Source organism: Lepisma saccharinum, chromosome 12 (genome assembly GCF_977018435.1).
Source record: "Lepisma saccharinum chromosome 12, izLepSacc3.1, whole genome shotgun sequence".
In the NCBI taxonomy this organism is placed as follows: domain Eukaryota; kingdom Metazoa; phylum Arthropoda; class Insecta; order Zygentoma; family Lepismatidae; genus Lepisma; species Lepisma saccharinum.
In genome coordinates, this window is record NC_139240.1 from 31,020,913 (window position 1) to 31,044,674 (window position 23,762).

Genomic DNA, 23,762 nt, shown 5'->3' on the forward strand with positions numbered 1-23,762 from the left:
TGGAAGGTCTCGTTGATTGTCACTCCTTTAAAAGGCATAGGCATCAACACTACTAGCAATACTTGAGCACATTACCGTAAGTAAACCAATTTTAATATTTATGTTGGGGTGTGTGAGAAGTTAAGTGTCATGGGACACTCAAGATGGCGGACACAGTCTTTGATGTGACAGGAGCCACTCAAGATGGCCGACCCGCCTTGGACATAGTACTAGTTTTCCTACTTGTCGATTGCTGAGAAGAGGATAGAGAAAGAAAGGGTGAAAAGGAAGGAGAGAAAGAGAGAGAGAGAGAATGAGACAGGCAACATTTGCTCGGTAAGCCTACGAGTGATCGTGAAAGAGGCTCTTTTTTCTATAGTATATGAAAAATGTTTGACTATGTATGAAATGCGTTTTATAACTATTCAGTTTTCTTAGGTCTTCGGATCCTGACCTCGGTGGCGGAGTGGTTATCACATCGTGCTACGACCCAAGGATTGCGGGTTCGATTCCTGTCTTTGGCGTGGGTGTTCTTTGTAATTGCCCCTTCATCAGTTTCATTATAGCATCACTCATCCTCATCGTCGCGAGCTGGCACAATAGCGGAGGTGTTAGCACATCGCGCTACGACGCTTGTGGTCCCGGGTTCGAATCCGGCTTGGGCATGGATGTTTTTGAGTGTCCATTCATCAATTTCATCACATCATCACTCATCCCCATTTTCGCAAATTAACCATAAGTGGCATAAAAAGCGAAGTAAGGTAAAGCAAACAAAAAAATCGTAGCGATGAGCCAAACATTGCAGAATAACAACGATAAGTAAAAAATCGGGATTATGGGCGGTATTCTTATGTATACTTAATTTATTTATTTATTTTTACTTTCCTTTTCTGCCACGTTATTTATTTATTTTGCTTTTCTGTTTGACAAATCGCGAATATGGGGATGAGTGACGACGTGATGAAACTGATAAGGGACACTCCCAAAGAGCATCCATACCCAGGCCAGTTTACGGTCTCAGAAGCACTGCGTCGAAGCGCGTTGTGCTAACACCTTTGCAACGTAGGTCGGTATGTTTAATTGAAGATTTGTAAACAAGAAGGTCACACATTGTAACCCTACTTGAGATTCTACCTTTAACATAGTCAAAGAATTCTACATAGTTTGGAGTATTTAGCTTTTGGATGAATTCAGTGCATGAACATCCTATCTATACGCAGCGCCATGATTGAGGGTGGTTGGATACAAGAGCGCTGTTGCCACATATGGCAAGGACAAAGAGGATGAAGGACAAGAATAGATAAGGCAATGTTTCTAACACAGCGATGTCCATGGAAACTGCGGGCTGTCACTGTAAGTCAGTGTTAGCGGTCTTGACACGTTCCACGTACGTATTTACTCCGTTGAATAAAATATGTATAAAATCGGTTTCGCAATGTGAATTGATAATGCATTTTAAAAGCAGATGCAAGGAGCTTCAAAACAAGGCCCATATTGTATTTGTAGGACTGCCCAATACTAAGAAAAAGTTGTTTCGCAAAATTGATGAGAATGTGAAAATTATGAATTGTGTTTAAAACTTTTCTCGCTGCGCCATACCAAAATTTCATTGCAATGGAACCACCCGTTTTTTATTTATAACAGAGCGAACGTTTGCAAAACTCGAAAAAACTGTACTTTCCTTGTTCTGATGGCGATAAAAATAGTAGGAGGTATACTCGAAAAAAAATTGGTAGCATAGATTAACGCAGAATTGAATAAGCTTCATTTTGTTGTAAGTTGTTTTTATGTAGGTCTACTGGTTAATTTTTAATTGGAGTCCAAACTCGAGTATCTATAATTTTTAATCTGACAGTGGATCCTGATATACACGCTACGCTGAAAGGCGTTATGTGTGTGTTGCCTGACTCCATAGCGGTGGTAGAAATTACCATTGAAAATTTGCTATTAAAATCCACTTATTGACGGGGAGTTAGGTAACACTCAAAACGCCTTGCAGGGATATAGGGTGTCCCATCTTTATTACCTGTGACTGTACAGTAGAGGAACTACAAATAAAAATAGTGTCTTTAGTATCATATTTAATATGGTATGTAGTGTGTTAAGCTTAACATGGAAGCCATAAATAATAGCTTTTCATTCCTCTTGATGAACAATTGCTTTAAAATAAATTTGAAAATCTGAACACAGTAGATGTTTCACAACACAGATTGATCTACTAAAAACAGTAGACTAAACTTTCGGCTGGGTTGTGTAAGTTCATTCCTTCATCTGCGTCCTCAGTTCATAACTCATCGTGAACAGATTTTATTTGTATTGGTTTTGCATTCGAAGGAAGGAAATTTAATAATTTCATCTTTGTTTTCTCCATCCAGAAACAGTTCAGAGCACAAGCCATGAAGAAACTGATAGCTGCGCTTATATTGATTTCGCCACTCCTGTCTGGAGATGGGTTCAATATAAAATTGCCAGGTGAGATAAATGAATTGACTTCTTATTTATAGTCATGAATTTTTAAAAGGGGTGTAAGGAGTGACCTTCCACGTAGTACACCCAAATGTCAACCTCACTTCCACGTTAGTACACCCTGGACTGAAGACTAACGAGGCTCTGGCGACTGGCCCCATGGCCAGTATAATTTATTTGTGTTGTCCTGTGTTTTGTCCTTATTTGTGCTGAGTGTTCTTTGCAGCCTCGGCTTTTAACGAAAGTCAGAACATTTTAATATTTTAATATTTTATGATTTTAGTTAAGCACGTTAGAGTTGTTATGGTGAAACGGTAAGGGGTTGGACCCCGTATAGTGTGACGGGTGCAAAATAGCCTTAGTGCTGACGCACCCAAATTTTAAAATCCAAATCCAAATCCAAATGAATTTTAAGAAATTTCTGCCATGTGATTGATTTTTGTTCCTTCTGCTATCTCTCTCTCTCTCTCTCTCTCTCTCTCTCTCTCTGTCTCTCTCTCTCTCTCTGTCTCTCTCTTGTCCTCCCTCTCTCTCTCTCTGTCTCTCTCTCTCTGTATGTGTGTGTGTGTGTGTATTGTTCTACTTTTTAAAACAGGCGAACTAGACAGTATAAAACTGATCCGATTTATTTCTCTACTTTGCTTTTCTTCCACTTTTGGTTAATCGTGAAGTTGGGGAAGAGACGTTGACGTGGGGAAGACTATGTGGAAAAGACGTTGACGTTTGGATGCTTATGGAAAAGTTGTCCCTTGAAGCTACACTCTACACAAGAAATGATTGTTTATATATTGTGTGGTGTGTGGGTGCTATTCGTTATCAAAAAATGAGACGTTTTGGTCTACATAACCATTTGTTTTAGTTTTTGTAATTAATTTTGGATATGCTATAAACAATTTAGAGGCAGTGACAGCCCCCAGTTTATACGGTTTTACGGACATCGTAGTAGTTCCAGAACGGGCGATATTGACAAGTTCAACACACATCTTTATTCCGTTGAATAAACATTTTGTATAAAATCGGTTTCACAATAGGAACTGACAATTATAATGTCTTTTAAAAACAGCTACAAAGAGCTTTAACACTACATTATTTGCAGGACTGACCAATATTAAGAAAATTTCGTTTCATAACATTCATAAGAACCTTTTTTGGGCCCCTTTAAAATATTTGAAAATTAAGAATTGTGTTTGAAACCTTTACTATCACTGTATTTAAATTTCATCATGATTGGACCAGACGATTTTTATTCATAGAACTTCAAACAGAGCAGTCGTTTAAAAAAACCACCCAAAAACGTCAACTTTTTTGTTTTCCTTACCTTACCATCCGGCTCTACAGCCCCTGGTTGGCCTTGGCCTCTTTCACGACGGCCTCCAGTCTTCTCTATTTTGTTTTCTTCTCTCCCATTCTCTCATTTCCATCTTATTAAGGTCCTGGATGACTTCACCCCTCCATCTTGATTATGGTGTCTCTCTTCTTCTCATTGTATACATTCTTTCTCTCATTATCTTCTTTGGCAATCTTTCCTCTCCCATTCTTTCGACGTGCCCCATCCATCTGATTCTTTGTGATTTTATGAATGTAACTATATCTTTTCCATGGAGTATTCCATCTATTTCTTCATTATTTCTGATTCTCCATTCATCATTCGTCCTTACAGGTCCATAGATTTTCGTGTTCTTTCAAGAACTCTCAGGGGGTTTTCCTCTTCCTTCGAGAGAGTACTGTACAGCCGGATATACGTTTGCTATTGTATGCTCAGTGATCATTCTTATTAGTCTCACTACTTTATCTGGGTAGTTTAATTGTCTCATGATTTGCAATAATTCATTTTCTTCTGTTATTATATTTCGTCTTCTTTATTTCTGCATCCTATTTTTCTCGGTTGGTATCCTTTCGTCATTTTGTTAATGGCAGCATAGAGTTTTCTGGTTTCATTGTGTTTATTCAAGTGTTCAATGTTTACTATCTTACTCTGTATCATCTGCTTCATCTGTCTCTTGCACATTCTATTTAATTGTCTGCTCAAATCTCTGTATTTTTCATAGTTATCCCTGCTTTCTATAACATTTTTTCTCTTGCTGCATTTTTCTTCTTTATTTTGCATTTCTGCACTCTTCATCAACCCACTCATCATTTCATCTGGTCTATTGCTCTTCTATTACTTCTAGGGTTGTCTCTGTTAATATATCCTTTACTCCCCATTTATCTTCAATTGATTCTTCTCCTTGTGTTATTACTCTTCTTTCTAGTATCTTCTTGTCAATACTTTCTAATAGTACTTTCTTTTAATCTCTTCGTCCTTAAATTTATCTGAGTTCAATTTCTTCCTTTCCTCTTGTATATTTTATTTAACTTCTCTCTAATTTTTCCTTTTACAAGAAAATGATCTGAGTCGCAGTTTGGGCCTCTACAGCTTCTGACATCTAGTATTGATGAAAAGTGCCTTTCATTTACCAAAACATGGTCATTTTGGTTAACCGTATAGTCTGGTGACTTCCATGTGCCTTAGTTTGGTTTGGTTTGAGTTGCTGTTTTAAGTCCACTTTATGCACAGTAAGGCTAATCGGGACTGGACCTACAGTTTAAAGTGGGATCCGAACCACTTGTGCCTCCACCGGGTATCGAACCCGGGACCCTTTGATTACAATGCAAAGACGCTACCACTGCGCCATGGGGGAGGCCCTATGTGCCTTAGTGTATGTTCCTATGTGGGTTAAATGTGCTATTATCACCATTTTGTTTCTTATAGCGAAATGACTAATGAGCATTCCATTTTCATTGCTATCTTCATGTAGAGTGTGCTTTCCAGCTAATTCCTTAATGAAATTTTATTTACCTACTTTAGCATTAAAGTCTCCCATCACTACTAACATATCATAATTTGGTACTCTATCTACAGTTTATTCTAATATATCGCAAAATTGATCTTTCTCATTATTTTCTTTCTCGTTCGTTGGGGCATGCACCGATATCATGGTAACGTTTCTGAACATACCTTTAAGTCTCAATTTACATATAAAAAAGGTAAAGTGCTACCCTGTGCTTAGCACGACGCCATGAAGGCGTATAGGGGGTGTGGTGGTAACGCCCCACACTTTCTTGATCCGGTCATGAGTGGGGGTGATGTGATCAGCATCACGCCCCTGACCGCTTTTACCCCCCAGGGTTTCCCCCCAGGTAGCCATGTCATTCGACGCTGGGTGGGCGTCGGGATCGCTTCCAACGTTAGAAAAGTTCCCGGATTTGAACCGGCCTGGGATCGAACCCGGGACCTTGAGCATGGTAGTCAGACGCGTTACCGATGAGCCACCGCGGCCATCTTTACATATACGTTCATTAATTGGTTCAAACTGCAAGAGGTTTCTTCTGATTTGTTTGATTATTATGAATCCAGTTCCATACAACTTTACTTTGTTCCATGTTCCACTATATGTATAACATTTTGTATTTGTTTTTATCTATCCACCTTTTTTTGTTCTCACGAAGATAAATAATCGAAGGTGTACTCGAAAAAAATTAGTTACCATAGCTGAACGCAGAATGGAATAAGAAAATTCTGATGCAACTCATGTTTGTGTAGGTCTACTGGTTAATTTATAATTAGGGTCCAAACTATAATTTTTAATCCGACAGTAGGTTCGATTCTCACGTAAATCATTGCTGTTTCATTGTGCGTGTTCCCTCATCTATTTCATCAATCCACTCTTCATCTTGATAATTAACTTAGAGAGGTTGAAAAATGATGTGTTGTGTAGATAGCTAGATAAAATTCTCCGATGGGTGATGTCAGATACATATTTTCGCATTGTCAATAACAGAAACTTGAGAAGACGCTCTGACAGGAGATAAAGTTGGCCGAAGCGTGGTTCTGATCACATCAACTTCACTACGACCGAGATGCAGGCACAGTTACTGAGTTTGAGTGTTCAAGGTACACTTTATGTACAGATAAGATAATCGGCATAGGACCTATTGCTTAAAGTAGGGTCGAAACTAATATGTACCTCTACCAGGCATCGAACCCGGAATGCCTTGTTAAAATTTCACGGGAGGCCTCAAATTTACTCTGAGCTCTCATAATAACGTACTATGCCTAAGTTTTTTTAACATTTTTATTAACGAGTTAAGTTCTGGGTACGAGTCCTGGCCATATGTATTTTGTGTGTGTCACTTCATCCTCATCAGCATGAGTACTCAAAATGGAAGGAAACCGACGAAAGAAATACAAATAAAAGAATGGATATTCCTAATACAAGATAGTTAGTATCTGAAATATATATGTGCTCGATTACAGTTCTCCTTATTTATTTATGTAAACTGCACAAGCAATTTTCAATTAAACTGCATATCCTTTCTACAGCTTGAAACATGTAATGAGTATTTAAATTCGTAGAGGATATTACTCAATGTTATGTACGTAGATCCAAATTTTTATTAATTCCATATTTTACAGGAACAGAAGATAGAGAAATCGAGTATGACCCTGGATATGACATTAACCGCTATGTATACCACAGTAATCCAAAGACATGGGACGAAGCAGCAGTGATATGCTTATTGCAGGGCGCTCATCTCGCTGTAATAGATTCTGAAGAAGAGGAAGAAGAGATTAAAGTCATTGTAAATGCCTTTGAACCTGGAGAAAATGCCACCTATAAAAACTTCATCCATATTGGATTTCATGACAGAAACACTGAAGGAATATATGAAACTGTTCTTGGTAATTATGTATTTTTAGATAGTAGCGTCCGTGGTGTAACTTAATTTCAATGTTCGTTTCAAGAAGTATTTTGTTATCTTGAGCTAATTTACCATGACAGTTAGTAATTGCAGTTATAATATACTACCATAACTTAAATATAATAAGACAATAACCTTGCCATGGAAGTTAATGTAAACTTAATTTTGAAACAGGAACTTGTGGATATTTTCAACTTTAGAATTCAACACTATTTAGTCCTCGAGACTCGAATTCGCTCATATTCTGACTGTTCTAATAGTGTCATTATTCCTATTTGTAAACCCTTATTGAAAAGTTTTCAAAAATCACAAATAAAAATTAACATATACTAATTTGGTTAATTAACCAAAAAGGCTTATGAAAATTTAACTTCTTACCATATTTCTCGCTCAATGAGACACTGTCATATTGTAAAATTGTATAATTTTATTATCGTCTTCTGCTTACGATAAACATTATATCTTGCTCAACAGAAAATCGTCATCAATTTGATTATATATGAAAAATAACGCTTCTCAAAGAACAAGTACTATAATTTATTTACTTCAATTCAGTGTGTGTGCTGTACGCATTTTTTACATGTAGATGGAATTTAACATGTGATATAATTTGCAGGTGATGACCTCCGTTTTATGTACAATAATTGGTATCCTTCACAACCAGAAAATACAACTGTCCAAAACTGTGGAGTCATCAATCTAGAGGCAACATTACAAGACGCTAGATGCTCTTACAAATTGGCATTCCTTTGTGAAAAATATGAAAATAATGCATAGTGATGTATTGTATTTGCTGCTTAGTTTAGAATAAAATCGGCAGAATAGAAGAGCTCAGGGTTGGCCTGGCCCACCGGGACACCGGACAAAACCCTGTGCGCCCTCTCACTGGTGTTTTCTTTCATTTTTACTCGCCACCACTTCATAGGCGCCGACTTTAGGGAGGCAAGGCATTTTCTGCCTCCCCCCTCCAATTCCTCAAGAAGTATAAAAAAGTTATTGTTAATCTTGACACCTCAATATAGTTGGCGCCTCTGATGATCCTACTTACCGGAGTTGGTGCTGTGTGCGTTGTTAATTTTATTTGTTGGCAGTGTGTCAGGCGAATGGAGGAATCACTCTAGTTGTCAATTCCATTCTGCTTGCGAAAATTATAATCAATGTTATTTAATTTTGTAGATGAAGTATTATCTCACACTCTTAGAAAATACCTTCGTGTGATGTTGAAAATGGAAAACAAAATCTTGCTCGGTCTGCTCGCAACATTAAGACTAAACGGGCGTCATCATGATTTCACTAGGTGAGTGCGTCTCCTTCACACGACAAAAGACACCTTGAACAGTCAACAAGACAAGATTTGCCTCAGCGAGGGGGCGATAAAAAGGTTGGACCAGAAGCGTCCTCTTCAAGCTCTTCCTCTAGCGCCGTCATTGGTTTACCTTTTCGCAGTCCGCGAATAAGCTAAGGTCGAGAATATAATATTCACTTTGTGTGTGGAATTATTGTTGGTGTGAATATTTTTATTTTATTTTATTTTATTATATTTCACTATTTTCTAAAAATGCTAACAGCGGCAAAACACTTCCTATAAGCAGTGTGGTATTTGAAGAATTTGCAGTGTATGAGAATTGCAGTTACTTCTTTCGAAGCATTCAGGTGTTATATAAGCTATTGAATATAATAGGTACATAGCATTCCCAAGGAGCAAAGATTTACAGCTTATGAGGGGTATGTAGTAATGAGAAGGAGGAATTCCCCCATGCAAATACCACCCTACCCTGCCTATAAGTCACGAAAAAGCAAATATTATTTTTCGTGAATTTCAAAACTTACTTAAATTATTCCAGAACACATCCACACATGATGCTTTGCTCATGTACTCAATTTAGTGCTTGCAGTATCTGAATGTAAACTTGTTGCACGAAACTAAGTGTTTCTGAGTCTCGCAAACTCCTGGAAGTTTTCTTGCTGCAGAATCTCAGCGTTAGACTTGCAGCAAGAGGAACCACAAGATGGAGAAGCAAAAGTGATGCTTTACTGCATTACTGGACTGAAGATCACCAAAATCACGAGAGAATACACGAACGTGTGTTCTGTCAACTGGTTACAACGCTTTTTCTCATTGCCCATTAGAATTCAACAAAAAGAAAGAGCGAAATGATGCCACAGTAGTTCTGAACGAGTTCACAGCTGTCGAGACAATTATGGAAATTGAGAGGAAATTTGAATAAATGGATCAGATAGAAGTTATAACTGAAGGAGAGAGGAAGTGTGCAAATAAAGGATGCAACATGCATACAGTGTTATTCGTAAGTATACAATGTGTATTCCCTGCAGTGCACGGAATTGTGTAAAGTGCATAACTATATCCTTATAATTTCACTATGCAAAATGTTGCAAGAGAGCTTTCTTTCCAAATTAAATATAATAAAAACAAGACAGCCCGTACCCAGTATATTTTTAGGGAAGGATCAGACCCGAAACTGTTTATATGTATAAGGTAGGTCACCCAAATTTTGCCACTCTAAAAGAATCCTTTTCAAGAGAAGTAAAAATATTTTATGTGCATAAAAAATAGCATAACAATGCCAATGCCTTAGAGCATCTAAAATATATTGCAAGAAACATGCTTCCCTCTCTCGTACAAAACTAAAAGAAGGAGTGGAGGGTTGTAACTTTTGGGTACCAAAACTGGGGGGGGAGGACAATCTATTTTCTCTTGGCAGAAAAGTTTGAACTTTTGTTTTAAGTTCCCTTTATGCACAGATAGACTAATCGGGACTGGAACTACAGTTGAAACTGAGAACCGAACCACAATGTGCCTCCACCGGGTCAATGTAGACAAGGCTTAGCATTAGCAGGCGTAGTGCATGGCCAAAAGTGAGAGAAAATGGGGGGCAACTGCCCCCAAGTCCCTAATCGCCGATGCTGCTAGTAACCTTGCATCAATGGTTATAAAACTAAAACTACCAAATATTGTGTGCTGAAAATGTCTGGAGCCTGCCTCTCTACATTACAAACACATTCATTTATGCAAGGGCAAAATTGAAATTTTTACAAATTTGAATAATCGTCAATGTTATTTTCGTGGCATCTTATAGGTTCACATTTAAATATTTCATGGTTCGAGGGAGGCATGGCCCCCATGGGCCCTCTCATGGGTACGGGCATGAGCTTAGCTAATAATCTTACCAGTGATAATTTCAAAGCACTCTTCCTCATGCAGTGTGAACAAGACATTCTCATTGCTATTGATGAGGACAATATTTTCAACAGATTTTGTTGTGAAAGTTCTGAAATGAAAAACGCTTTCTTTCCCTGTAAAATATCATTTACTCCTGGATCGTTTTAATAGAAAAAAAACTGTACCTAACAATAGTGTAATTTATTTTAAGGTAAAAGATGATCCCATAAAATTACCTTTTATGTGATGATGCATGTTACAAATTTTGCACAGTACTTTTATGCATCACGATATACTATACAGTGAATTATTTTTAATCCGAATTCCAAGGGGATACGAGAAAAAATTGAAATTTCGAAAATTTGAATTAACAAACACGTGTGTCATTAAAGGTTATTTCAAGGGGAATAATCATCTATTCGAATTACCGAATAATTAGAATAATACAGGTACGAATTAAAAAGACTCCACTCAATATTTAAATGTTATTATTGGCGTTAAATTGAAGTGCGTTTTTACTTTAGTGAAACAATCTGACGTTTGTTCCTTTGTCATCTGTTGGTACGATAACAATCTATTGAATTTCTTTGGGTTACTTAAATAGACCCTACATAAAAAATGTGAACTTCAATTCAGCCTTTACTGTAATTCTAGGCCATTACAATCAACGATTGTTGGGAGCGCCCTCTTAAAGAAAATTGAAAACCGCCTATTGGCAGTTCAGTCCGGCCCTGGAAGAGATATATTTGTTTTACTTCCCTAGAAGTTTATTCTTTCATCACTTCGCCATAGAACTACATAGGTAAGTCAGTAAGTAAGTCACAAACATTTATTTAGAACTATATATAAAATAATAATAATAATAAACTAATAATGAAAACCAAAAAATAGTCAGGGGGAAGGTAAGGACTTTTAATTGAATCACACGCACTGAGGTTTAGACAAGTGTGTGTCATTCTATTTCCTTTGATATTCAGTTCTCCCCTTCTCAGCAAAATCCCTGTTATGAAACCTGCGCTTACACACTAGACAAACTGCGTTTTCTAGTCTAACTAGGTTCTGGCGCAAAGAGCTATAGAAAAGATGGGTCTGTGTATTATCTTTCGCCTTGTGTTATGTGTACTTGGCGCTCTGATAGATTCTAACCTTTTGTCATATGTATGGAGATTGTATTCTTCATACATTCTTAAGTTTTTTTATTTGAATTGAAGACTTTCACTTAGATGCTTCACGTCTAAATTTGATCCCTCACTTTTAAGGAGTATTGGATGAAGAAATGGAGGCAAAATTAACAATGATTTCAATTGATCATAGTTTGTCAACGTTTCATATTCTTGTCGTGCATATATCCATCGCTGGAGAGTACCATGAAAAGAATTTCTCTTTCTGCTTACATCGTATATATGTATAATCGAATAATTAGATCAAAGAGCAACGTAATTTTATTGTTAGTTATTATACAGGGTGAGCAAAGTATCACAATCGGATATTGATATAATATTTTTATAAAAATGGTTTAATCAATGTATTGAACTGAATACAGTACGTACATTGAGGGCTGAAATAGAACAATAACATTTGTAAGATAATAGCCCAGTAAATAAAGGGCTATAAATAAGGTCGAGCTCAAATAATTTATATAAAGCTAAAAATTTCAGGATTTGTTTTCCAAGTTATTTGGAATAACTTACTGAAAGTCGGGGAGAATCGCATGTGTGCGTCATGCTCAAAATGGCGGACAAAGATGGCGGTCAGTTGATATGAGTACAGTTAGGAATTTTGGTCATAGTTCGGAAACGATAAGTCGTAGTTCACTTGTGTAAAATTATTTGAACTCAGGAAACACCTACCTAACTTTAACTCTAAGTGTAACAGTTTTCGATCCAATCAGTTTTAAAGAATTTACATCCATTTAAACCTGAAAATGTAGGAATTTTAGCCCTTACTCTGGCAGTTTATGCAAAAATCTCCTTATCGATTAACAAATAGACGGTAAAGGTTGTAATATTTTTAATGAGCTAATCATTACCTACATTTTAAAAAAAAGTTCGTTCAGATCGGATAAAAATTATCTCAGATTTTTAATTTTGAAACAGACAGGCTTGTCCAGACTCGAAATCAAAAAAATCTCTCTCCTCCAGATGGGACACTAATTCCTGGACTCAGACTGGCAGAGTTCTCAAGCAACCTTTGGATAGAAATGCATCTTGTGAAAGGTACGCCACAAGCATTGTAGAGTGGTGCCATGCACGCTATGTACAAGGATCCCTTTGATATAAGCAGTGTAGTTCCTTTCCCTTTCTTCAATGATGTAGCGTCAGATATCAATACTATCTACTCTACTCTGCTGTATGCAGTGAAAGAGTGCAAGAAAATTGGGCAGAACACCTGTGATGTGACATTCGACGAGCCATTATACTAGGAAGCTGTTGAAATTGTATCTGCAGCTGAAGAAACTTCTGAATAGGCCAAAGTTGTAGTGCGCTTAGAAGGTTTCCATTTAATTATGTCATTTCTGGGCACGATCGAGTACATTATGTCAGGAAGTGGCCACCATCTTTGTCCGCCATTTTGAGGATAACGCACACATGCGATTCTCCGCGACTTTTAGTAAGTTATTCCAAATAAATTGAAAAGCAAATCCTGAAATTTTTAGCTTTATATAAATTATTTGAGCTCACAACCCTTTATTTACTGAGCTATAATATCAGTGCAGCTCTCAGTGCTCACATTTCATTGCATGTTAACCATCATTACCGCTGCACAACTGCATTCGCCACCATGTACGTCCATGCACCACCTCTTCAGCATTTCGGTAGTGAGTTATTATTTTGAAGAGACAAATTCTCCTTTCAACTAGTACGCTAATTCATGTGAATTCTGGACCTCAATCGGAAAACCTGACTCATAGCTACAGTATTGGCATTGACTGACCTCTATCGGAAAACAGACGAATTACAACCACACAACGTATGTGAGGAGGATAAGCCATTTTTTATGTCAGTTTCGCTTGCAAATAATACGTTCTTGAAATTTAAATTGTATTTCGATCTTGACGTTTCCCTCGCCCTGTTCTGGTGGGACTGTTCTCCTTAAAACGTTTACGTTTAGTAAGCAATCTTCCAACTGCATTTCCTTTCTTTTCTTAAGTACTGAAGGTTTTCCATTATCTATATTCTGTTCATTGTGTACTATCTTTTTTATTTAAGAACTTGACAATAGACATTGACAATAGATATAGCACATATAAAATCATTCCGTGGTCACTGTTGGATTGGATTGATTTGTTGTTTTAAGTCCACTTTATGCACAGTAAGGTTAATCGGGACTGGACCTACAGTTTAAAGTGGGATCCGAACCACTATGTGCCTCCACCGGGAATCGAACCCGGGACCCCTTGATTACAAGGAGACGACGCTACCACTGCGCCATCGGGGAGGCCCCGTGGTCACTGTGACGCAATCAGTACCCGATTACTGTTTTCGAGGTTTGTTGTTCGTCTAATATCTTATCGTTTTGTTTAAGTGTTTGTGTATATGAAACAGAAACTCAAAGAGATCAATGCCCAACACAATCAAGTTCATATAAGGTTCATTCCATAATCACGTATATGACATACACACCTTCGCATACCGACGCGAATAATTTTAATCTGGTTCACAAATGAGAGGAAACCTATTTTATTGTATACATTAGAATGTTATTAAAAATAAATAATATCAGATAATATAATACATTGAGTGTTTGGCCGTTTAAATTGTTTCTTTTTTTAATTGTCATGTATGTGAGAAAAAATATAAGTTATATTTCACATACATTTCTTCTTCATCAAAATTCTGCGAATTATGCAAAACAATATGCATTTTGAATTTATTACAAATTTCGTAAGGACTAAAAATAATAATATCACTTTGCAAAAATTAACATATTTCTATTTACAGTTTTTTTAATGTAGTAAAATTGTGCCGGTCATGTATGTGACAGGCGATCAGGTTTGTAACATTGTAACATGGATTTTGGTTACATGGCAAACTCTTGATATTAATTTTACTTAACTGAGAATGGGAATACCATAATTGCACGGTAATCAGGGAATCTTTGAATTATATCATTCAGTTGTATGGTGCCTACATCATTTTCTTGATATCTATGAACTAACATTCGAACTGTTTCTTAACGTAAACTATACTAAATCAGACCTTTTCACTGCACACACTTGTGCAACACATGGTGTCCACATTTCCCTTCTGCATCTTTTTTACAGCAGGAAAGCGCCGGGTGAAATATTTGAAATTTAAATGCATATTGTAGCAGACGATGACTGAAGATTCAATATCGTCTGCAATACTTGACAATCACAGCGTGGAATGTCGGTCGGTGCAGGTAGTCTCTAGCAACTCAAAGATGATGAGAAAGGAGTTTCGCTGGTAAATGTCCGGTCAGTGCCGGAGTGAACGTGGTGCAATTGTGAATTACGAAAAGCACAGGCAGTGATCGGAAAGGGGTCAGATCTAATTGAAAGGAGAGCTGGAGGTCTTGAGAGAGACACGGGAGGAGGGGGGCGGGGTTCGAGACTCTGCTTGCCAGAACAGGGTAAGTTCCATCTTCCCTTGTGTCTGCCATTCTCAATCACGACGGTTATGGGTCTCAAACATATTTCGTTTTTTGATTATTTAATATGGTCAGGTTAGTACCTCAAACGCAATGGTTTGGGGGGACATGAACGAGCGAGTACCGAGCCATTAGCTTGACAGCTTGACTCTTTATCCTCGCAGTAACCAACCTCTTGTATCGGGGTGCTCAATGACTTCTGCTAAATAGGCCAACAAAATCACTGATTCTATCAGTTCATGACAAAATCAACGGTATTGCTTTGTTGTATGTCAGATTGGAAGGTTGCAGCTTGAATTCATATCTATTCGTCACTAAGGAGAAAAAGTTGAATATCCAATACTTACATTAGGATTCCTTGATTTGAGCAAAGCACGTGCACTGTTAGGTAGTATCTCGAACATGATTTCTAATTCTTTCTGCTTTGTAATCAAGGTGTCCCGGGTTTGATACCCAGTGGAGACACATTGTACAGTAGTACGGATTCCACTCTAAACTGTAGGTCCAGTCCTAATTAGCTTATCTGTACATAAAGTGGACTTAAAGCAACAGTTCAGTCAATCACTTCAATCTAATGCCATCTTCCTATGTAGTGTTTCATCATGCATTCATAGAAGAGTATGTCCAAACGGTATAAAAGCACTATCACTAATACCTGATAACACTCTAAATTCACTATTGATTGATTGATTGATTTGGTGTTTTAAGTCCACTTTATACACAGTAAGGCAAATCGGGACTGAACGTACAGTTTAAAGTGGGATCCGAACCATAAGTGCCTCCACTGGGGATCGAACCCGGAACCCCTTGATTACAAAGCGACGGCGCTACCACTGCGCCATCGTGGACGCCTAAATACCACTGTTCAATAGAAAATAAAATACACTATTCTAGTCATTAATATCACCATAATAACAATGGGATACACCTATCTCAGTTCACAAGCCTGACCACTGTCACATACATGACCACCATAAATTGTAATATTAATTAAAATTTTAATTATTTTTTTGAAAATTTTGACAACCTTCCATGATTGCTTTTTTAACACAAATTTTGAAAATTTACGTTTGAACGATGTAGAATGGAGATGGAAAGGTTCTATGAACCGTCATGTTTGTGACACCTGAAAACCTCCACATTAATATCTGATACCCAGCACACCCGTTATACACCCAAAGTTTTGTAATGGTGTAGTATCATAGAGTATAGACCGAAAATGGAAAATACATATGTACGAGGTTTATTTTTTCATTAGGGGCCGTTTTGAAATAAAGCGAAAACATGCAAAGCAAGAAATTTAATTACCTCTGTGGATGTTCATATGTACATTCAGCTACTTCTCAACTTAGTTCCCATAGTTGTTGAGACACTTGTCGTAGCGGTAGATGAGCTTTGGTAGACTCTCATCAAAGAAATCTGCCGCCAGGTCAGACAGCCAATCCGTCACGGTCTGTTTGGCTTCATCGGCACTGTTGAATCGCTTCCCAGCGAAGAAAATCTTGAAGTGGAGGAATAGGTGATAATCGCTAGTGGCGAATCCGGACTGTACGGAGGGTGCTCCATCCGCTCCCAGTCAAATAAGTCAATTAGCGACTGTGTGGCAGCTGCAGTGTGTGGCCCGTGCGTTGCCGTGCAGCAACATGATACATGAAGACAGCATTCCTCGTATTTTATTCTGTATTGCTCAGCGAAGTTTCTTGAGAGCGTTGCAATACACGGCCGCATTAACTGTTTGTCCATTCGGCAGAAACACTGTCAAACGGCGGTTGGCTATTATCGTGCACCAATGAGTTCGATATGATTGAGGGGCGTCCTGATCGTGGTTTATCATGAACATTCGTGCAACCGGCCTTAAACAGACGTACCCACTTACGAACTTTGCCTTCAACAATGACATTCTCACCATACAACTCACGTAGGTGGCGATAAATGTCTGCCGCTTTCACATTTTTCGCGGCCAAAAACCTAATCACTGATCGTATCTCACACTCGGCAGGATTTTCAATTACCTGCACCACTTCCATTGTACACCACAACCACACCAAGCGTTTCACAATGTGCAATTTACGTGCTAGGCATGTCGGTAACTAACGCATATGCGCTGCGCAAGACGCCAAGCACGCAGTGTTGCCAACGTAAGCGCAAAACGGCCCCTAATTAAAAAATAAACCTCGTAATTAACACTTCAAGTGCAGAATAGGTGTGATAGGGTGTCAGGAGCCGCATCATATTTCACTACAAGAATTCTGAACATCTACACAACATTTGAAATGCGCAATTGATGCCAACATTTGAACTTCTGGAGCTAAAATAAAGTTTACTACCAGAACTATAACTTATTTTAAAATATATTAAAGTGTTTGCCACCATTATTCACACTCACAAAGAACACCACATGCCCAGGCCGGGATTCAGACCTGGGACCTCTGGTGTCGTAGCGCTCTGTACTAACGACTGCGCGAAATAGTTCTTGAGGCGACCCGAAGCACGGGATCTACGTCCAGCCTAGTAAGAAGAAAGAGGCTGCACAAAAAGCAAGTTCACCAGCCTCTTCACCGGCCAGTGATGTGTCTTTTGTTTCCGCAGTCAGGAGCTTGAGTGTTGGTTGTAAGTCCAATGTATACACAGTAAGGCTTGTACGTACATATTGGCATTTTTCTGATCGGATTCATTTTTTTAGTATAGAAAGCGAAAATGAAGTGTTAAAATGAATAAAGAAAAATAACAACATATTTTATTCAAACTTTAAAGCATTTATCTTGTATTTATCTGCATAATTCTTCCTCGAGTCGCTCATCCATCACTTTTAGCTTGTTTTCTCTGCGCAGTGCCTTGTGGGAACAAAATGTCTACCAACAAGTACGGTAAAGGCGAAAACTAGCAGATCAAGAAGAAACACACCACTAATACAAATCCAAGCAGCATGGTTATGCATCCCCTCAAGGCAAATGGTTTTCCCCCCGATCATGTCATAATCCCCAGAAAATATTTAATTAAGACAGCGTGTCTATAACTACCTTATTACTGAAAGTCACTTTTCTTAAGTGTTGCTTCTTCAATTTTATCATATCATCCCTCATCCTCATCTTTGCAATTGGTCAAAAGTGGCTGAAAAGCGACGTTAAATAAAAATATATAAAAAATTTAGAAAATGAAGCATTTTCATGCTGGCCAAATCCACACATAAACAAACCTCTCCTCTCATTCGTTCAGCAGAATGGCCTTGATAACTAAAGATCACCAACTCGAGGCAATTCAGGTGCCTTATTTATTTTACTTCGCTTTTTCTTCCACTTTTGAGTAATCACATAGATAAGGATGAAAGGTGTGTTAGGATGAAATTTGTGAAAGGCAATCACAAACGTAGAACACAGGCCAATCTCCACAGACCATTATACTGGCCTTGTGTCTAGACGCCAGATCCTCTTTAGTCTACAAAATACACTCCATGGTCACAATGACGTAAGCATTCGTAGAATAAATTTGTATATCATTCCCCTCTCCCCCAAAAAAACGTGAGCTAAACTATTGCGCATTCTGTGATATGTTCATTACTTCTCAGGAACCACTCGCGGCCTTCAACTAGATTATCCTAAAAAAAAGACTGCTGGTTAGGATGTTAACAGATACTTCAGGGACAATATCCAAAGAATACTGTCACATACGCAGAATTCAAAACATTTATATTTTCTCATTTCTACTACAACCCTGGCGAAAAAAAGGCGGCTGGAGTGTGGTGCTGATCGCATCACCTCCAAAATGGCCGAGCTCGAGAATATGCGGTACCCTACTACCACATCCCCTAAATGTGATTTCATGGCACGTTGCTATACGCACGAGGAACCTTACCTAATCTTTATTACTACTAACTACTCATGCCAGGAATTTTGGTATTTTTTATACTTTTTTATTTGCCCATTGCTAACCTGGTTCATTCCCAGCCATAACAGCAATTAGTCGATGTAATAAAAATACGCAAAACTTAAAAAGAAACAGGTGTCGGCGTGCGCACACACACAGAGGGGGGGGGGGGGAGGGACACAAAATTCTTCCACAAACTGCCTAGATCATGCCTGACCAGACTCCTACAGAAAGCTTTCCGGAAACAAATTTACGTGCGCATAGGGTAGAGATGGCCTTTTCCCCAATTTCTTATCCAATACAGGAGTAATGAAGTGTTTCCAACTACCTTCCAATCTAACTAAGAGGAGGGAGACCTTTCTTTAAAGTTCGACAGTGTACAACGTGGAAAGGAATTTAACATTTGGGTGTCTTCAGAAAGAGCCATATCGTTTACTTCAGTAAGAAGCTGTGAGCAGGTCGCTGACATCACTGCTAATGCTGCCAGTTACCTAATTTCGGGTCCCAAAGTATAGTCCCCCTAAAGTTTTCATAAATCTGACTTCACCACTGAATTCCTGGTGAAATTCTAGCCCAAAACCATACCCCACATGCCCCCTTTCCCATTCAAAGAAATTACGTTGAATTTAAGATGGCCGTCACCAAGATGGCGGCACCAAAAAGTTTACCCCTAGGCCTAACATACTTCTACCATGACCAATTGCTGCACTCTACACTCCCTTTCATTGTATAAGGGGTGGTTAGGGACTTTTAACTCACCCTGTATATGTACTATTAGCCAGAGGCCCAGGTAATCCAAGTGTGAGTTTCATTCTCTCCTCCGAAACATCACTTCATCATTCTTCCAAGAGTAACGGGTTTGATGTACGATTAAATAGCGATTACATGGAATTGATGGGGGTAAAGGGTTACCCTCTGAATACACCCAAATGTCAACATCTCATCCACTTATTTTTGAGACTAACAAAGCTCTGGTATCTGAACCTAAAGTCAGTATAATTCTCTGTAGGGTTGTGTGTGTGCTAAGAGCCTCTTTACAGCCTCAGAATTTAGATTTCGGTAAGGGTATCTTAGTCCTCAAAGACAGGTGTTGATATTAGTTATGTAATGGGCTGGTACAGAGATAATAAGATGGGTGAAAATAGCCCAAACGACGACGCACCCATAAGTGTTATTTCAATCAATCAACTTAATCTTACCACCTTTTATCTCATCTTCGCGATTACGTAAAACTGACAGAAGAGCGAAGGAAAATAAAGCAAATCAATCAAAAATAGAATTTATGAACGAACAATCGCTCGCATAGGAGATTGTTGATTGATTAATTTGGTATTTTTCTATCTTTTCTTCCACTTTTAGCTATTTGCCATGATGAAGATGAGTAAATTGATTGATTGAGTTGGTATTTTAAGTCCGTTAATCGGGACTGGACCTACAGTTTAAGTGCGACACGACCTACTATGTGCCTCCAACAGATATCAAACCCGGGACTCCAAGGATGAGTAAATATATCATTAAATTGATGAAGAAACACTCAAAAAGAGCCACCCTGCCGTCGTACCGCTCTATGCTAACCACTCCGCCACGGAGCTCGGCATACGAGATTATGAATTGATCTCTTGGTCACAGAGGCGCAAGAATCCCGAGAAGCGAATTTAAAAGGTCTTAGATTTCATAGCATCCTTTCAAATCTGGAGAAATGGCCCAGCAAGGTTGCAGAGAAGGCCGGAGATGAGAGACTGTTGAGGTGAGAGAATTCTTTGAGAATGAATTCAAAGCATCCCACAGGAGCAAATTGCCAGGGGTTGGCAAATCTCCGGATCTTCCTTAACTTCCTCAGGAGCGTCCTTAGAGCGTTTGCACAGGAATGAGATTCTTATTTCAAGCGTTCAGGCTGCCGAGGTCCCATTACTTTCCCTGGGCGGAAAGCCAAATAACATCTGGAAGGGTGTTTAACAACAATGACGCAGGGTTGCCAACTTCCTTCATTTCTTGCTAGAACCTAATGATTTTTTTTCCAACTTTTCACGGTCTCTCTTAACGATGTAGAAGTAAACTAGTGGCCTCGGTTGCCGAGCGTGTATCAAAGGTCCCAGGTTCGAGTGTCATAACATAACTATAAAATACAAATAGTACTAAACTTTTTGATCCGGCCTTACGAAACAATACAAAGGAAACAGGGATTTAACGAGGGACAATATTTTATGACTCCCAAATGCCTACCTATCTCCTCATCCATTCCATCGCATCGTCGCGAATAGCCAAAAGTGGTATACAAGCGATGTAAAATGAGCTAATTCAATCAAGCAAGCAATTACCCATCACTTCCCACACTCTCTCTATCCGCAATGTTATCTCCCATTCTCTCTTTGTGCCCATCTCTGTCTCCTCTTATATCATTGTCTATCACCCTTTCTTTTTTCTCTCTCTCTCTATCCTTCTCTTCTCCCTTCTCTCTTAACTTCCCTGTCTCCATTCTTTCTCTCTGTTCCCTCTCTCTATTTTTTCTGTCTCCTCCTGTATCACTGTCATTCTGTCTCTCACAAACACCTATCCTCTCCTTATCTCTCTCTCTCCTCTTTCCTTCGCTTTCTCTCACTCTATTCCCTCCTCTCTCTCTGCTCCCATCTCTCTCTTTTCTCCCCCTCCCTCACTGTACGCCATTCATTCTCTCTCTCTTTCTTTCTCTCTCTCTCTCTCTCTTTCTATGTCTCCTCCTGTATCACTATATTTCTTCCTCTCCCTATCTCTCACTCTATTCTCTTAATCGCTCTCCTCCTCTCACTTCTCTCTCTTTTCCCCTCTCTTTCATTCTATTTCCTACTTTCTCTCTTTCCCCTCTCACTCTATTCCCTTTTATATATATCTCTCTCTCTCACTCAATTATAGCAAATTCAATTTCTCCTTTCCTTTTCTTCCTCTCCATTTCTCCCTCTCTCTTTCATTTTTGTATATGTTTTTACTCATTCCTTCTATCCTTCTCTATCTTCCTCTGCCTCTTTTCCCCATTAATCCACCCCCTCCCCTCATTCACACATTCAAGGTTTTTATTTCTAATGAATCCACTCTGTCATCTTAACCTTTCAGAAAGGGCAGATAACATTTTATACACCCTGTGCCTATAATGTAAAAACTTATTCTGAACGCTCATCGACTATGCATTCCAACTTCCGCTGCCACGCAGAACATTCTATAATTATTGCTTAGCTGAAGGCTATTTCTGAGAAAACTCATTTCTGTAAATATACTGAATCTGCATCTGCCTAGAGACAAGATATGTTCTGTAATACGAGATATGATTGAAAGCATGTTGTCTGGGAGACAGTCGCTGCTCTTTCGAACGCTCTCAACAGAGATCCTTTGTTGTTGACGTTGCTAGTTCGGATGGAGATTATTTGGGGATACACAACAATAAGCTCCTGTTTGATCTTATGGCAGCCAGGTTCTTATTTTCCTCAGCATCGCTCTAATTCCTGTCCTACACGGGAGGTGCTACGGCTTAGTGATTTCAATGTTATTTACATATACATAAATCTGTCTCTCTCCCTCTCTCTCGCGGTGTGTGTGTGTATGTATGTGTGTATTTCTCTCTCTCTCTTGGTCTATCTTCGTCTCTCACTTTCTCTCCTTCTCTCCTTCTCTCTTTCTAATTTTATCTCTTTTTCTGTATTTCTCCTCTGTGTCTCTTTCTCTCTTATCACTATTTCTCTGTCTCTCTCTCTCTTAATTTTAGCTCTTTTCGTCTGTCTCTCTTTATCCCTTTTTCTGTATGTCTTTCTCTCTCTCTCTCTTTCTAATTTTATTTCTTCTTCTCTTCTCACTATATCTCTCTCTCTCTTTCTCTCTATCTTTCTCTCTCTATCTCTCTCTCTCCTTATTTTATCTATCTATCTATCCCCCTCCCCTCTGCCATTGAATTTGTTTCAAAGAATTTGAAGTTCAGAGGGTTATTTTTCTCTACCAACATTGATTGTTTCATTGTCAATTGGTAGTTTAATTCTAAGAGGAATTGAAGTAGTCAGGAAGAGATGTCTTGGGAGAAACACAGATTTTAAAGTCAAAACGAATATACAAATATGCTTTAAACTGCCACTCGTACTCTATAGGCTAAACTTATGGAACAAAATCTGTCTTGAATGTTATTTCATCTAAAATATCTTGGAAGTGCTTGATGGAAAGAAATATGGATTTGCAATATATCGCCCCGACCATTTCTTTGTTTCCATCATAGTAGGTGTAACTCTATTGGTAACTCCCCCTTTAAGTGAATTGACACTTGGCAAGGCTCTTCCTGCTAACAAACTCGAAACCTGATGGAGGTACAAGTGGTTCGGATCCCACTTTAAACTGTAGGTACAGTCCCGATTAGCCTTACTGCGCATACAGTGGACTTAAAACAACAAATAAAATAAAATCCTACTAACAAACATAAAGCATTTAAAAAGTAGATATTTTGAAGATTAAGTTGGATACACTGGCAGAAACGATGGAAACATTGCTTAACTTGAATAACAAGGGCCACAGCGAGATCCACTGAAAATAATTTTGGTCTTCCAAACGTGTTGCTACCGGGGAAATTACGTCTCGCAAACGTCACGTAGAAAGAAGAAAGTCTTTCTATGCTCCCACCTATCGCAGTTTGAGAGGAAGTTAAGAAAGGTCGAAGTTAAACATCTCGTTAAGATTCTAATGGGAACTCCACTGCTATCCAAGCTGCTGGGTACAAGTTGCTGCCATATATCTCTGAACTCCCGACATTTTTACGTGATTCCGCACGTACTGAAAAATGGAGAAGACTTAGAGATACAAAAAGCAATCCTAAAGTGCTGCCCTACCTTTTTTTTGCACTTTATTCCCACTGTCTCACTCTCTCTTTCTCTCTGTTCATCTGGTTTTTGACCCTATCTTTCTCTTTCTT

General features: G+C 38.6%; 1 protein-coding gene across 1 annotated transcript; it reads left to right on the plus strand.

Moving 5' to 3' along the window:
* Positions 1 to 263: 263 nt before the first annotated feature.
* On the plus strand, positions 264 to 8,053 carry LOC145996426 (hemolymph lipopolysaccharide-binding protein-like). Its single transcript, XM_083132893.1, has 4 exons — positions 264 to 315; positions 2,355 to 2,451; positions 6,902 to 7,168; positions 7,805 to 8,053. The coding sequence occupies exons 2-4, from the start codon at positions 2,376 to 2,378 to the stop codon at positions 7,963 to 7,965; spliced, it is 504 nt and encodes a 167-aa protein (XP_082989019.1). The 5' UTR covers positions 264 to 315; positions 2,355 to 2,375; the 3' UTR covers positions 7,966 to 8,053.
* Positions 8,054 to 23,762: the final 15,709 nt, after the last annotated feature.